The 17,500-nt window shown below is 43.7% G+C and overlaps 2 protein-coding genes across 4 annotated transcripts in view; one reads left to right on the top strand and one right to left on the bottom strand.

The window, feature by feature from the left end:
* si:dkey-12j5.1 (probable assembly chaperone of rpl4) overlaps positions 1-6,294 on the bottom strand; it is a 69,502-nt gene extending 63,208 nt beyond the window's left edge. The window contains exons 1-5 of one of the 2 annotated variants that reach the window (XM_012817150.2): positions 6,043-6,293; positions 5,542-5,654; positions 5,273-5,419; positions 4,242-4,391; positions 591-709 (exon numbers count right to left, since the gene is read on the bottom strand). In XM_012817150.2, coding sequence (XP_012672604.2) covers positions 591-709; positions 4,242-4,391; positions 5,273-5,419; positions 5,542-5,654; positions 6,043-6,103 — 590 coding nt within the window. In that variant the 5' untranslated portion in view covers positions 6,104-6,293. Of the gene's footprint in view, positions 1-590; positions 710-4,241; positions 4,392-5,272; positions 5,420-5,541; positions 5,655-6,042 lie in introns of both variants that reach the window. The other variant, XM_031577103.2, reaches the window with a different exon arrangement.
* A 581-nt stretch (positions 6,295-6,875) lies between these two features.
* Positions 6,876-17,500, top strand: part of mindy3 (MINDY lysine 48 deubiquitinase 3) — a 33,858-nt gene continuing 23,233 nt past the window's right edge. The window contains exons 1-10 of one of the 2 annotated variants that reach the window (XM_031577102.2): positions 6,876-7,238; positions 7,756-8,085; positions 8,222-8,301; positions 8,642-8,702; positions 10,768-11,010; positions 11,870-11,921; positions 12,952-13,066; positions 13,409-13,482; positions 13,618-13,697; positions 14,683-14,753. In XM_031577102.2, coding sequence (XP_031432962.1) covers positions 7,992-8,085; positions 8,222-8,301; positions 8,642-8,702; positions 10,768-11,010; positions 11,870-11,921; positions 12,952-13,066; positions 13,409-13,482; positions 13,618-13,697; positions 14,683-14,753 — 870 coding nt within the window. In that variant the 5' untranslated portion in view covers positions 6,876-7,238; positions 7,756-7,991. The remainder of the gene's footprint in view (positions 7,239-7,755; positions 8,086-8,221; positions 8,302-8,641; positions 8,703-10,767; positions 11,011-11,869; positions 11,922-12,951; positions 13,067-13,408; positions 13,483-13,617; positions 13,698-14,682; positions 14,754-17,500) is intronic. The other variant, XM_031577101.2, reaches the window with a different exon arrangement.

Raw genomic sequence — 17,500 nt, forward strand, 5'->3', positions numbered from 1 at the left:
AAGTTAGCACAGATGATGAAGAAAAACAAAAACAAAGAAACAAATGTGTTTTTCTTCTCTTTTCTTTCGGGGAGCTTGGAGCGAGGGAGAATAATTACCAATTAAGCGACTGCTCGCTAGCCCATGACGGCTCGCTAGCCCATGACTTGCATTTGGCGTTTACAACCGCAGCGCTATTCTCCAGATGGAGCACGAGATCTTCTCAGATCTCTCAAGAAATCTCAGCTAACACACGGCTTCCCTGAAATAAACTCCAGGATAGCTGAATGCCCAAACCAAGAAAGGAGATCTCTGTGTTTGTGAATCGATAGATTGAATCAGTCATTTTTGCAGATGTGTCCTGTTTCATGTGACCCAGGTGATCATGTGACCCAGGTGATGTGCATGCAAGCGTTTGTTTGTGTGCCGCTGTCTGTGAACGTGTGTGTGTCCAACAGTGTGTGTGTGTGTGTGTGTGTGTATGTCCAACAGTGTGCACGATTTACCAGAGGTGTGTGAAGTAGATCTGTGAACGTGTGTGTGTCCAACAGTGTGTGTGTGTGTGTGTGTGTGTGTGTGTGTGTGTATGTCCAACAGTGTGCACACTTTACCAGAGGTCTGTGAAGAAGATCTCTGCCACGGAACAGAAGGCCACCGACACGTCTTTTCCCGACACAACGGGACTGCGTTCTTCACCCAAAGCCGACGCCCCCTCAACAGCAGCGGCAGCCTATCACAAAAGAGGAAAAAAAAAAAAGAGTTATTAACATTAATCAAATGGTATTAACATTACTACAACTTACACAAAATAGCTCACACACAAAGGTGTAGTCAAAAGCTGTGCTTGGTTTTGTCTTCGGCAGGAGCAGTCTGTGAGCCTAGCGCCCATAATGACGGCTCCTTTTTGGGCCGGATCCGGCCCACAGCCGGCACGGATCTCCAGCATCCACGCCAGATGTGGGCCGGTTCCGTCCTCAAGTCGACTGGCGGCTGGCTGGCTCCCTGGGATTCAATCAGGGAGAACAAATGGGGGGGGGAAGTGGTCACTAACGCAATCAAAGTCAGGAAAAGGAAGGAAGTGTTGAACTGTGAAGCCATTACCCCTGCTGCCGACATCACATTCTAATGGATTTACTCGTGTCCCATCAGAATCTGCAAAGCCTAATGGAAACCCCCGTCATAACCTGTGCGTGGGGAGGGGTTAATGACGGTAGAGTGGGTGCCGTCGCGGTTTATAACCACCTCCGCTTCTGGTGCTCAGGCTTGCTGCTTGCTCTGCGCATCCATTTTGATCAGGTCATGAGACAGCACAGGGCAGAAATGAAAGGAAAAAGATTGTGGGAGAGCAGAATCCGTCCAGCCATCTTTAGTTCACTTTGACAGAGAATGTATTCCTTTATTTTATTTAATTCTCCCCCCCATCACCCTGTGTTTGGTCAGAGTTTACACCGTGTCAGGGTCATAAGATCTCCAGGATTGCTTCTGGTTTTTCCACCGTCGTCGGGGAGATGTATGGAGATTCATTTTGAAATCCATTTCATCTCCAGTAAATTAGCCGTGCCGGTGAACTGTACAATAACTGCATTGGCTCTGATTGTCTTCCGCAGCCTGTGTGCTTCTAGGCCTGCGAGCCATACAATCAATACTCTGTTATTTCGGCCCTGTTCTCTCACACACACACACACACACACACACACACACACACACACACACACACACACACACACACACACACACACACACACACACACACACACACACACACACACACACACACACACACACACACACAACCTCACTCTCTCACAAATAGATTTGGAACAAGGAGCAAGATGTTTCTGTACAAGCTGTTAGACCGGCTCAGCTCTTTGCTGAAATGATGGCAGTTATGGAGGCAGGAATGTTTGTGCGCGCTTGTCTATGTTTCCACAGGGAGAAGATGGGAACATTACATGCCATGACAGACGATGGCAAGTGAAAGATGAAAGCTAGTCTGACGGCATGCAATCACCCACATTCCTCCGAGCTGCTCCACACATATCCAGGGAAAACATCAAAACCCACACTGGCAGTCGTAGTATTTCTAAACTTTTTGTTTTATTTCTAAACATTTTGTTTTATTTAACTGCTCTCCTACATGCTTGACAACAGGAAGGCCACGTCCCCCTGATATAACACATTGTTGCCTAGCTCTCTGCACAGTCCTCCATCTCCAGCCAATACTGCCTAGCTCTCTGCACAGTCCTCCATCTCCAGCCAATACTGCCTAGCTCTCTGCACAGTCCCCCATCTCCAGCCAATACTGCCTAGCTCTCTGCACAGTCCTCCATCACCAGCCAATACTGCCTAGCTCTCTGCACAGTCCCCCATCTCCAGCCAATACTGCCTAGCTCTCTGCACAGTCCTCCATCACCAGCCAATACTGCCTAGCTCTCTGCACAGTCCTCCATCTCCAGCCAATACTGCCTAGCTCTCTGCACAGTCCCCCATCTCCAGCCAATACTGCCTAGCTCTCTGCACAGTCCTCCATCTCCAGCCAATACTGCCTAGCTCTCTGCACAGTCCCCCATCTCCAGCCAATACTGCCTAGCTCTCTGCACAGTCCCCCATCTCCAGCCAATACTGCCTAGCTCTCTGCACAGTCCCCCATCTCCAGCCAATACTGCCTAGCTCTCTGCACAGTCCTCCATCTCCAGCCAATACTGCCTAGCTCTCTGCACAGTCCCCCATCTCCAGCCAATACTGCCTAGCTCTCTGCACAGTCCCCCATCTCCAGCCAATACTGCCTAGCTCTCTGCACAGTCCTCCATCTCCAGCCAATACTGCCTAGCTCTCTGCACAGTCCCCCATCTCCAGCCAATACTGCCTAGCTCTCTGCACAGTCCTCCATCTCCAGCCAATACTGCCTAGCTCTCTGCACAGTCCCCCATCTCCAGCCAATACTGCCTAGCTTTCTGCACAGGCCTCCATCACCAGCCAATACTGCCTAGCTTTCTGCACAGTCCTCCATCACCAGCCAATACTGCCTAGCTTTCTGCACAGTCCTCCATCACCAGCCAATACTGCCTAGCTCTCTGCACATCCCTCCATCTCCATCTCCAGCTCTCTGCACAGTCCTCCATCTCCAGCCAATACTGACGAGCTCTCTGCACAGCTCTCTGCAGTCCTCCATCTCCAGCCAATACTGCCTAGCTCTCTGCACCGCCCTCCATCTCCATCTCCAGCTCTCTGCACAGTCCTCCATCTCCAGCCAATACTGACTAGCTTTCTGCACAGTTCTCCATCTCCAGCCAATACTGCCTAGCTCTCTGCACAGGCCTCCATCACCCGACTAGCTCTCTGCACAGTCCTCCATCACCAGCCAATTCATTTGTTCCTTGTGCGGTGTGTTCAAAGAGAAGCCTGTCTCCCCTAATGGCATCAGCACTAATGACGGGAGGAGATCGAATAGAGCAGGGGCAGACGCCAGAGCACTGATTGGATCCCACAAACAAGAGACAGATAACCGTTTCAGACAGGGAGCCTTCCTTCACTGACTCCTGCTACTGAATCTATTGCAAAGACCAAAACAATTACTGACAGCTGAAAATGAGAATGACGCGGTCGCTAAAGGAAAAGCCGCTGTGCTGTTCTATAAAAACACACACAAACAAAACTAACTGAAAGATCCCAGACATTGCCAACAAAATAACACTACTAATAAAGCATTATGGTTCGAAACAGGGTAATAGCTTCCTGCTGTCACTCTTATACAAAAGAACAATGCAGTGTTCATTTACGCAATACTAGCATATCTAACATTACCAGCACGAGGAAACTGAAGATGTATGCAACACTGAAGGTATGTATGGCGCGTAGCAAATGAAGACATGGCCTTTGGCAGTGGCATGCTCATATAGTCTCCCCTCATTCACACCCGTGCCAGGCAAAAGAGTTCTCCAAGATTTTGACAGGAACAACACTGACCCCTGCTGGATTGACTTGTGTATTACATCCAACCATACGTTTCACCTATACATTCATAAACAAGAAATCACATAATGTATTTCCTCTGGTTTTTTTTAGACCACTTAAAAAATAGAAGTTGACATATTACTTCCTGTTCCTAATTCTCCCACAAAAAAGGGTGCCAAGTTTAAACTGGCCTGCCAAATAAACAAATAAACAAATATAAATGTTTACTGAATAGTTTGGAGCCCACCTCCGATACACCACTACCCTCATTCAGATATGGTGTGTGTGTGGCCATGCAGTATACTCACACTGGTATTCTGTGTGTCCAGAGTGTTGATCATGATCTCGATGCCCTTGCGGAAGTAGTTGATGGCTTCTTGACTGGTGTGGATCTGTCCGAGGTACATGTACTTACTGTGACCCTGGTCTGGGCTCAGTTCCACTGCCTTCAGAAACACCTGCACTGTAGTCAAGGAGCTAATCAAACTAAGTATAACGGTAAATTCATTCAGTTTCAGTTTGATTAAGGCAACATGCTAAATAGAAGCTAAGTGACACTAAGTAACTTAGAAATTAAATAACATTTAATTAATTACAAACTTTTTCTTACTCATCAATTTGTAGTGGTAAGCAGGGACTTCATTCAAGGGGATGGAATCCCTTTTGTACTGCATTATGTAGTGTAAGAAACACTAGTTGGGCTAATTATTAAAAAAATAGACAGTTCACTTCATCAAAACTGGGGGGGGGGGCTTGCAGGCCTTGCATGCTCAGCACTGGCTGAGCAGCAACACTAAAACCATAAATAGCAACATCTCCACAACTTGCAGTGATGGCAACTTGACTGCCTCTAACATAAAGCCTATTGTGCAAACAACACTTATAACAACAGGGCATTTACATTTACATTTAGTCATTTAGCAGACGCTTTTATCCAAAGCGACTTACAATGTATACACATTTACACTGATGGCACACTGCACATCAGGAGCAATTAGGGGTTCAGTGTCTTGCTCAAGGACGCTTCGACAGGGAATTGAACTAACAACCTTCTGATTACTAAAAGACTTCTCTACCTCCTGTACCACTGTTGCTTCCTGGCAGCAAGGTAAGTCACAGGTCCTACACATCACTTCTGTGTCAACGCATCATTTTATTCATAATGTGTGTGCCCAGCACACATCTGCACTTCAAACAGCAGAACATCCAGATGATAACTGATAAAAGATAACTTTTCTGCACCTTAACTCTGTTGGAGGCTCAAGAGCCACCATTGTTTTCAACAGCCACAACAGAAACGTAACGTGTACACAGCAGCTGAAGAAAGTGAAAAGGATATTTGCTCGGCCCTGTCCACCTCCCCCAGCTCAGCACAAATGTTCCCCATCATTTCCAGGACCTCCAGATTAGTAGGCTCGACGTCCAGGGCCCGCTGACAGAACAGACGGGCCATCGGGAAGTCGAAGTTGTCCATGCTCTCTTCCGTCTGTGAGGTGACAGGGAGTGGGGCAGCAGATAACAAATGTCAAGTTGGTTACACAGGGCAGGATTACATTAAAGGTTTTGGCTTTTTAATGAAAGGTAAACCCACTGACGACTCCACGTTACCTTTTCCAACAGCTGCTCAACGGTGTACTTTTCTGCAGTTTTCTTCCTTGCTTTTTCGTGCATCCTCACTTTCATGCGGTCCTGTGCGGTCAAGGCTACCAGCCCAGCACCTACTGTATCAGTGCGACATATTCAGTTTGTGGTAGAACATGACATACGTGAAAAGTGTGTTGTTTACTGTACAAGTCAAGAAGGTTAGCCAATTTAGCTCTCTAGCTATTTAGCATGGACTCACTGGGATCTCAGGATACACTTTCCCTGAGGAATGAGTACTTGCATGTGACAGTGAGAGGGGTTTGACCGCTTTGGGGACTCCCAATCCCCAACAAACAACACGAGGAATTTTCCTGCGTAGAACTAAAATGTACACAGCTAACATTTTATATCAATAAGGACCAACGATATTACTCCGTTGGGAAATAAAAGGCAGGTTGAGTCGCTCATCTGACTGTCCAACTGTTGTCATATTAGCTAACGACAGCTAACTTCAAGTTGACAAACCTCCATTTGAACGTGTCTTTTTGGGCTTGCTCTTCTTTTTGCTCTTCGCTTGCCCTCCCATGGTTTCAGATACTTTTAGGGTAGTGTGTGTCAATATGGCAAAACTTGAGTTATAATAACTAAGTTAGACTATCTTGCTAAATCTTTACTGGCCGTATTGTGTGGCACTAGCTGCGTTTTCCTCCGTCTACCACAAGAGTGCATTTACACGTGTGTCCATTCGTCTACGGAATCTAAGAAAGGACAAATGCTCAGCTTGAAACGTTTTTCAACAACGCGGCGCGGTTACTTGCTACATCATCACTTCATCACGCTGTAACATTCATCTTTAAAATCTGTGTGACTGCAGATTGTCATGGTGTTATGCATGTAAGACAGATGGGGAAAACTTATCCTCATGCGTTCTTTGTCAACAATAGCATTAACGTATTCATGCACATAGTGCAGGTGATGTTTGCACTTCACGTCGCTGGTTTGATTGTGTTTCACGAGCAAATTCAGAGTTTTCGTAGCGTTTGTAAACTTCACAGTTAGTGGTAATGGAATAGCTTAAATCCCTTAATTAGTTTAAACATGATGTAACATGCATGTATACGTGAGTGTAGTAATGTTTACATGACATGGTTACGTAAGATGTATTTAGCAAGGGTCTGTTGTCTCACAAGAACTAGAACTACATGCCATTGATAAAGGTCGGTAAGGGCTAACGTGATATTTAAAAGCCTTTTTATGGGAAAGAAGGCGGGAAGGATGACTGACAGAGAGACACTGACATGAGTGATCCTAAAGAGAGCCAATAGTAGATCCTTAAAATGACTCGCCCTCATTACGTCACTGGAACGTTCTGGATTTGGACCAATCGCTTAGTTACATTTCTGTTGAGCGCACGTTTGTAGTGACTATAGTAAATAAACCGACTGGGTGGAAAGTGAGTCAGCTTACATTAGCTAGCAATTTTGAATCACAATTTCACCTGTCAGTGAATGTGTTAAACCGGTCTTTTGACGAATTTGCACTACAGCGAGGTCTATTTGGTCGCAGCTTCCAACAAGCCTTTGCTTATCACAGCATTGGTTGTTACAAACATCAGGCGACTGCTTGCTAGCCACCTACCATTAGCTAGCAGGACAGATTCGTAGCTTGCTAGGTTAACGTCAACTGGCTGTCTTATTCCAGGACTGAGGCAGAATTATCAAGTAAGTTGACGTACACCATGAATTGTTGTTACGTGAATTGTTATTAAGGCAATTTCACATTTTGCCTAAATGTATAGAGTTGCTGAAATCTACATCTTACCTCAAAGCATTTACAGCATTTTGCTAGCGCAGTGAAACGAACCCTCCTTTGCTAACATTAGCCGACTAGCTCGAATAGTTAATAGTGAAATTATTTCATTTTATTCCTTAACGTTTCTGCTGAATTTCAGTGTTGGGGCTATCGCGTGTTAAAATAGCTTGCAAATGCACCATACTGGAATAGAAATAAACACATTGCGAGTCTTGTAACATAAGTGTCTTGGCTGGCTAAATTAATTATCGAACCAGATTGCTCCACTATACACCTCTCTCCACATTTGTCAATGAATTAGGCAGCTGTTAGCTATCATACTACTCATCAATAGCAGGCTAACGTTAGCTGGCTAGTTAAATTACAGAGGGTATCTTGTGTTTAACCGTATGTCTATACATATTTCACCAATGTAACTAACTTTAGCTATCACAGACAGGCAGTATTGTTTGCTCATCTCTGTGGCAAATGCCACCTGCTTCATTACGAGAGAGAAAGCTGAAAATCAACAGTCAAGTCACCCAGCTAGCACCATCAAGCTAGCTCGACACCATAGACCCGATCCGATTGCTCGTAGGAGCCCTCCATCCAGCCACGGATCTGCATGTGCAGTTTGGAACCGCAGTGATATTACATCCAGGCTGGAATCAGACTCCGTCGAAATGTCAGAGTTCTGTAAAGAAGTGGTGGACTTGGTGTGGGGCAGACCGAACAGCAGCGGGATGTCGCCATCCCTTTTTAGGAGATGGACCCAGGGTAAGTCGTCAGTGGATGAGAGGTAACTCTGGCATCTTGTCTGACAGTGCTTGAAAGCTAGAATAAATTGATGGAAGTATGATTTGAGGTACATACATACATACATGTAGTGACTAGTGAATATTTCCTTGTGAAGGTTTTGTGTTCAGCGAAACGGAGCGCACCGCTCTGGAGCAGTTTGAAGGCGGACCGTGCGCCATTATTGCACCTGTACAGGTGAGTGAGCCATCTTTCGCAAACGCGGGTGTTTTGTGCACCTACTCTAAATCAGCTTGCATTACCCCTGAAATAAAAGTCATTTAAGACCGTTTTTTGAATAGTTGGTTTCGCTTGTTAGTGGTTGTTGGGGACACTGATATGTCACTTAGTATCGGCGTTTTCTTCCTGCCGCTGTATTGGAATTAATGTCACATTGCAATCCATCTATCCTTATTCAGTTTAATAAGAATTATGTTTTTCATAATAATGTATTTCAATGAAGTGTATTGGTTAGCACATGTTGTGTTGTTTGTCTAAAATGATTCCCTGTGTTTGCGTGTGCATCTTTGCTTCTCAGGCAGTTCTGCTGAAGAACCTACTCTTTAACTCTGAGAACTCCAACTGGAGAGAAATCTCTGGTGAGCAGCGATCTTTCCCCTCACACAGCGACATTATACACTTGCATTAAACATTATCACTTATATACAACACTTACATGCACAACACAGCGACATTATACACTTGCATTAAACACTTACATGCACATCACAGCCACATTATACACTTACATAAAACACTTACATGCACAACACAGCAACATTATACACTTACATAAAACACTTACATGCACAACACAGCAACATTATACACTTACATAAAACACTTACATGCACAACACAGCAACATTATACACTTACATAAAACACTTAGATGCACAACACACCGACATTATACACTTACATAAAACACTTACATGCATAACACAGCGTCATTATACACTTATATACAACACTTACATGCACAACACATATATGCAACTCAACCTGGAGAGCATGCTAAATATAGCCAATGGCCTTGTCATCTCAAGACAGAGGGATGACCGTTATGAGACATCATTTAATGCTGATGTCTGCTCATGTTATTCTACTGGCTAGACTGCAAGACTGTAAGGCTGTCATCAGTGATTTGCGTAGCAGTAGATGTCCGCATCTCTCAGCGTTTTGCTATTTGCTGGTCAGTGATGCATGTGTGTGTCACAACTGCTGTTTCGTGATTTTTAAAAAAAAATTTTTTAATTCAGTGTGGTCTTGCCGCCCATAGATAGAGTAGGACATGTAATCAGTAGTTTCCCTATATTAGTTCTCCTGATTTAAGAAGTAATCATTAGTATCTGATGAATGTATGTATTTCTTTTTTAATTTACTCAGGGATATTTATTTATCTATTTATTAATTGTTATTTATTATTATTTAGCTGTGGCAGTTAATGTCCACAGCAACTTACGTTTTTAGCTGTCTGTTGCTGCCTCTACTGTCTCGTTGTTTTTGTGACAATGACAAATAAAGTACTTTTGAACTTTGAATCATTAGTATCTGATGAATGTATGTTGAGTAGATACTTCTACATAGTTTGAAAATGTCTTTTCTGCCAAAGAAACACTAAGAGTTAGAATCAGTGTCAGCCCTGCATGGTCTAGTTAGCTAGTTTCACAGGAGGCTACATATGTGTGTGCTATGCCTGATAATACATATTCAGTCTTGATTACCATTAGATTAGATTCAATTTATTAATACATATTCAGTCTTGATTAGATTAGATTCAACTTTATTAATACATATTCAGTCTTGATTAGATTAGATTCAACTTTATTAAAACATATTCAGTCTTGATTAGATTAGATTAGATTCAACTTTATTAATACATATTCAGTCTTGATTAGATTAGATTAGATTCAACTTTATTAATACATATTCAGTCTTGATTAGATTAGATTAGATTCAACTTTATTAATACATATTCAGTCTTGATTAGATTAGATTAGATTCAACTTTATTAATACATATTCAGTCTTGATTAGATTAGATTAGATTCAACTTTATTAATACATATTCAGTCTTGATTAGATTAGATTAGATTCAACTTTATTAATACATATTCAGTCTTGATTAGATTAGATTAGATTCAACTTTATTAATACATATTCAGTCTTGATTAGATTAGATTCAACTTTATTAAAACATATTCAGTCTTGATTAGATTAGATTAGATTCAACTTTATTAATACATATTCAGTCTTGATTAGATTAGATTAGATTCAACTTTATTAAAACATATTCAGTCTTGATTAGATTAGATTAGATTCAACTTTATTAATACATATTCAGTCTTGATTACCATTGCTATGTCATGGTAATGGAAATAGTAGGGGGGCTCATTTTGCAGTTGTGCAAAGCAGAGTGCTGTGGACCATTCAGTGCAGTTGCAGGTTGAAATACATCTTAGAACTTTGAAGTCTTTTCCTCTAGTGCTCTTTTAGGTCCAAGACTACAAATATGCTAGAACAAGGTTCCTAAATTATACATCTCCCTCTCGTCCTCTCTCCCTCTCTCTCTCTCCCCCTCTCTGTTCCCCTTTCATCTTCCCCCTTTCTTCTCCATTTTTCTCTCTTGTCTTCCTCTGTCTCCCCCCTCCCTGGCCTCCTAGATGAGGAGCAGAAGTTGTTGCTGTGCACCACGCTGAGCGAGCTGCTGGAGTCGGCGTGTCAGACCCAGAGCCACACCTTCAGCCTGGCCGTCTGGAGGGGTACCCGGGGCAAGAGCGCGGACGAGCAGAGCGGCGGGCCCGCGGGCGTGCGGCCCGACGCCACTCAGCAGGAGAACGCCGACCCGGCACACAGGCAGCTGCCGGAGCCAGCGACCAGCCAGTCCTCAGACCAGACGCTGCCCAGTAAGTGCGCTCGCACGCTCGTGTTCACAGACTTACACATGGTTCACACACAGACACACACACACACACACACACACACACACACACACACACACGTTTACAGGCTCATGATCTCTCACACACACACACACACACACACACACACACGTTTACAGGCTCATGATCTCTCACACACACACGCACACACACACACATGTTTACAGGCTCATGATCTCTCTCACACACACACACACACACACACACACACACACACACACACAGATGCACACTCAGCCATGAACTCACCACGTTAAAAGTGAATTCACTCCTACGTGGACTCTACCTCCTTGTCATGTCTTCAACAAGTCTCTCTCTCTCTCTCTCTGTCTCACACACACATTTGATCTTGGTGCTAGTGCACATGTGGCAGCTTGTACCGTTAACAAAGGTCTTTATGTTTTTAAAGATGAGACTGAGGCTCTGCAACTTGTACCGTTAACAATGTTCTTAAAGCAATAATCTGAAGAGTGTTGTATTGATCATTTTTCTAAATGTTGAATTTGTAAAATAAGTCAGCAAATCTTAATCACAGTGATCCAAAATATTATTTCTCATACATATGAATTTGAAATGTATTGATATTTGTGTGTTATGCTCTGTATTTTTATCGGTAGTTCATTCGATATGGGGTCAGTACAGCACTGAAATTAGGCAAAAATGATGTTGCATGATGTATGTTCTCATGGCAAACTAACTTTTTGACCCTTTGTGTCCAAGGCTAATCTGCTGAGTAGCATTGGGTGCCTTGAATGTGTGTGTTCTCTAACGCTTTGTACTGTGTCTGTGTGTGCTCTCTGGTGCTGTGCGTTTGCGTGGGTAGCTGCGTTGCCTGCTGAAGACCCTGGCTTCGAGCGCTTTCACTCCCTGATTCAGTAAGTGTATAGACCTAACCCTGTTCACAATCACTTACTGTGTAATAGAATGCTAATAACAGCAGAGACCCCTCATCATAGGATATAATTATGTTCTCAGTGAGTTGTTAGATTTGTTAGTCAACAACTTGTTAGTTTTCTCTACCAAATACTTCTATGACCTAGAGTCTGAGGCAGTTAACATGTTTGGCTGTGACTGGGATAGGCCTGCAATTCCGCTTACATTAAGGGCATGTTTTTATTTATTTATTTATTTATTTATTTATTTATGTATGTTTGGAATGTGTATCTACACAGTTTTAATTCTCTAACAGGGCTTGACATTAACGGTTGCCCTCGGCAACCAAATTGAGACAAGTGGCAACCATTTCATTGGTGCTTCATGGGTACCGTTGTGTCTCTGTATTTTTATGATATTCATAAATAAAATAGAATACATTTCTCAGCGATATCCGAACATCGTCCCAGATCCACTGCACTACAGTTTGCACCTAATGTTAGTTTTGTAAAAATGTATTCCTCCGCTCGATTCATGATACAGATTTTGCATTTGTCAAAACGAATGCGTGCTGCTCAGCACAAACTTGAAATAAGTGTGTGTGTGTGTGTCGTAACATCACCAATGGACTGTTTAGTTTGGCTGCCTTGCGTGTTTGCATTAATACAAAACTTAAATTAAAATTGATTCATCCTAGTTATGAGATTTTAAGATGATCTTTGATTTTACGAATTATGTGATAAATCAAACTGAAGCTTGAAATGAATTCAAACTTGTGTTCAAAGACTGATTGGTTTAATTAATATTGTAGCACATACATACACTCATAACTCACAATGACTTGTCAACCACTTTTTAAAGGTAACGTAGAACCCTGTCTAAATACTGCGTTCCTGTTTAATGGTAATATATCAAGGGTCAGTGCATAAAAGGAACGCAGCAGCAGTGTTTGTTTGTGCTTCATGACTAATATATACTTTTGGATATTTAAATAATCACTGATTATACTGTGTGTGTGTGTGTGTGTGTCAGCAAACGCACGTTGAAGTCAGTGTGTGAGCTGCGGGAGGCAGTGTTATCCCTCTATGACAGCTGGAAGAACAGATTTGGAGTCCTGCTCTTTCTCTACTCCGTCATCCTCACTAAAGTAAGTACAGTAGAATCCTCACTAAAGTAAGTGTGTTTGTGTCAGAGCTTTTGACTTCTGACTAGAACTGAAGAGTTGTGTTTAAATCTGAAGGTGTCTGTTCTGAAGGCGTCTTCTTTCCCATGATTTGTTTTCTTTCTTTCACGTAGTGGCTTTTGGTTAACTGTGGTTAGCTGTTCTGTGTGCCTTTGAGTCGAGGAGAAATGCTTCCCCCCTTAGTCTCTTTTGTCTTTTACTAATCTTTGTGGACATTGATTTTTTTGCCTTATCCTGTCTTAACTGTGTGTGTGTGTGTGTGTGTGTGTGTGTGTGTGTGTGTGTGTGTGTGTGTGTGTGTGTTAGGGGATAGAAAACATCCGAAATGAGATCGAGGACACTACTGAGCCCCTCATAGACCCAGTCTTTGGCCATGGCAGGTAAGGGGCACCGTGGAGATCTCTTAGAAAAGGTTCACGGTGAACATTTCATTCAAATATGAGGTTTGAGGTGTGATAGGATCCCAATACAAAGACTGTGACCGTGACCGTGTTTTCCTCTGTCTCTTTCTGCAGTCAGAGTTTGATCAACCTTCTGGTGTCAGGTCGTGCCGTGTCAAATGTTTGGGACGGTGACAGAGAATGTTCTGGAATGAGTAAGCATGGTTCACGTTCACGTTTGTGCTGTGGATACATTCATTACCTCGAGTGTTAGAGTAGTATGCTGAGGTGCCACTAGATGGCAGTGTTGCTCTACCCAAGCGAGTCCAGCCATCAGCCCAATCATATCACACCTATTGAAGTGACACTTTCAGCTAGTATTAGCCCTGAAACGAGTAATTTACTTCCTAGTTTGGTATTTATTCAAATGTTACCAAATTAATCCAAGTCAACCACAACTCTCTAAAACTAGTCCATTTCCAAGTCCTAGATTGCAAAAATTCTCTTGAATTACTCTGAATTAAACTTCCTAAACATGTATAGGTTAGTGGGGCTATTTCCCTGTGATTCAGTTGAAATATGAACGAAATTACAATAACATTATATCAAGTTGATTTAAGCAGTGAATTCTCCTTGACTTATGTTATGAATTCATTTTTAAGTATAATATGATGTCAAATTTCCTCACAGCAAATTATTCTCTCTTGCGTAGATTTCTTACTTCCTCATTGATACTGGTTTTAGTGATCTCCAGCCGTGTTCAATCTGACTGATGCTTTGTTTCATTCTGGGTTTAAACCATCAGTCAATCTCCCCTCATGTAGGCTGGAAAATGTATTAAATACACCCCTATAATAAACCATCCTCTCTATTAATGACACCCCTATAATAAACCATCCTTTAGGCCACAGGACAGGAAAAACAGGACGATCAAACCAAGACCACTAAAACATTTTTAACTGAGTCTACATGTTTGTGTTTGTTTTTGTGTGTGTGTGTGTGCGTGCGTGCCTGCGTTTGTGTGTGTGCGTGCGTGCGTGCGTGTCTGTGTGTGTGCGTGCCTGCGTTTGTGTTTGCGTGTGTGTGTGTGTGTGTGTGTGTGTGCGTGTGTGTGCGTGTGTGTGTGTGTGTGTGTGTGTGTGTGCGTGTGTGTGTGTGTGTGTGCGTGTGTGTGAGCGTGTGCGTGTGTGTGTGTTCCAGAGCTGAAGGGGATAAACGAACAGGCCACAGTTGGGTTTCTCACCCTCATGGAGTCACTGAGGTACTGCAAGGTAAGAAACTCATGCACGCATACACACACACACACACACACACACACACACACGCACACGCACTCACTCACACACACTCACACTCACACACATTCTCACTCACACACATTCTCACTCACATTCTCTCCCTGTCTCACTCGCTATCGTACACAAACACACAAACAACAACAAACAACATTCTCTGACCCAAATGCACATATTGTAAAATGTCCACCCCATTACCTTAAACATTTGTACCCATGGCAGCACTTACTACCCCTTTTAGCATCACACCATTCTCCCAGGTTCATTATTAGAGATCTCACACATCTAAAGGCCCAACAAAGATTACATTTCAATCTCACTTAGGCTCTCTCTCTCACACACACACACACACACACACACACACTCACACACAGTCAGAGAGTCACACACTCCCACAGACGTCCACACAAACAGACTTTGGCTACTACTGATCTGTAAATAAACATTTGCCTTTAAGGCCTGAAGTGAGCCATTACCAGACACAACACATCTCTCTCTCCCTCCCGTAAGCAAACACATTCATTCCCACACATCAGCTGGGTGTGTTAGCAGAGCACCAAAGCTGTTTGGGACCTAAACCAGGGTCAGGAAAACAGGTCTTAAAAGTGTCTTAAAAGAGAGAGAAGAGGAGTGGAAGGAGATGGAAGAGAGGAGTTCTGTTGTAGGGAGTCTGAGGCTAGGGGTTAACTCAGCCACCCAAAGGTGTGTGTGTGTGTGTGTGTGTGTGTGGGTTTGCCATTGTGGACATAACCACAGTTTCAAACCACAGCGACCACAGCTAGGTGTGTGTGTGCGTGTGTGTGTGTGCGTGTTTGTGTGTGTGTAGAATCGAGCTTTTCTATGTGTTTTAAATGCAGTTTTATACACTGACTGATTGACTATTTTACAGAGTGCCTCAGACTTAATAAAGCAGAGCGGTTAATGGCTGTACTGTGTGCAGTTTCGTTGTGATGAGGTAGATTTGGCACACACACACACACACACAGAGTTGTGGGGCTGTGGTTTTTGGCTTGCTTGTTCTGGGGAAATCAGATCAGTGCCATTTCCATGTCAAGAAGACTCGGTCAAAACACACACACACACACACACACACACACACCACACACAAGCACACATCCTACCACGTAATGGCCAACTGAATTGTGGTGTAGTACTCATGTCTGACCAACATCTGTCACAGCAGAAAAAGGGAGAGAGAGGGAGAGAGAGGCACACACACATTCTTTAGATGCCAGCTTGAATGCAGTGTTCTATACGCACAGTCAGTTGCCAGCTATATTTGAATAAAACACACACTGGCCTGCCAGCACCTTATAATGGACCCCCACAGCACACACATACACACACACACACACACACACACACACACACACACACTGGCCTGTCAGCACCATATAATGGACCCCCACAGCACACACATACAACCACACACACACACACACACACACACACACACACATTGGCCTGTCAGCACCATATAATGGACCCCCACAGCACACACATACAACCACACACACACACATACACAGGCCTGCCAGTGCCTTATAATGGACCCACACAGCACACACATAGCCAGCTCCATAATTAGAATATGATATGTCTGCCCCGAGTATTCGCACACATGACACACACTCTTGCTCTCACACTGACTCTACACCAATGCAGAGGCGCCCCCCCCCCTAACGGTGAGATTCGGTAACATTAGAGGGACGTATTTATTATGGATGCCCCCAATGAGAGTGAATAATGATGTTTCTGTTGGGTGCCCACTCCCTCGACCTGTTCTGGGAAGACAAGGGGAGGGTGGGATAGTGATGGAGAAGATGTGGGTGTTTATAGAAAGAGAGCGAGAGTGGAGAGAGGGACGGAGGAGGGGGGGGGGGGAATGAGAAGGAGAACGTGTGGAAGGAGAGGAGAGGAAGAAGAGGGGAGCGAAGGATGAGGACGCTAATGGAGGTGAAGAAAGGAAAGGGGTTTTTGGATGTTTGAGGGAGGGGAGGTGGTGATTGGGAGGAAGAGAGGGATGATGAAAGATGAGAGGAAAGGAAGGATTTGGAACCCTTGTGTTTAGGATCCACACTGCCAAACTGGAAATGTCTTTCTATGGCTTCTGATTGAGGCTCTTAATTATCTGCACACATGTGCGTTCTCGCTCTCTCTCTCTCTCTCTCTCACGCACACACACATACATGCACACGCACACGCACACACACACAGACACACACACACTGGTAAAGAGAGAGAGAATAGAGTAATCTTGAAGCTGCAGAAATAAATGTTCCATTGCCACAGAATACATCTGGATTGAAGATGGATCAGTCTGCGGTGAAAACCTTTGTGTGTGTGTTTATGTTTGTGTGTGTGTGTGTGTGTGTGTGTGTGTGTGTGTGTGTGTGTGTGTGTGTGTGTGTGTGTGTGCGCACTTGTACACCATCTGTGTGTGTGTGTGTGTGTGTGTGTGAGTCTGACTGCCTTATGACGATGGATGCAGTCCAGTCAATTTAGGTAATTTCTGCTGACTCATGAAATGAATGAAATGCTGACTAGAGATCCTTGAGTCTAGATTCCCCGGGAGATTCCTTTCACTCAGAATCATATGGCCTAAAAAGATCCCAACTGGCCCAGTGGACACCATAATGCATACTAAACTCATTTCTGGGTGGGTGTGTGTGGGGGGGGGGGGGGGGGTGTGGGTGGGTGTGCGCGTCTTTGTCGTCCAAGTG

The sequence above is a fragment of the Clupea harengus genome, chromosome 11, assembly GCF_900700415.2.
Source record: "Clupea harengus chromosome 11, Ch_v2.0.2, whole genome shotgun sequence".
In the NCBI taxonomy this organism is placed as follows: domain Eukaryota; kingdom Metazoa; phylum Chordata; class Actinopteri; order Clupeiformes; family Clupeidae; genus Clupea; species Clupea harengus.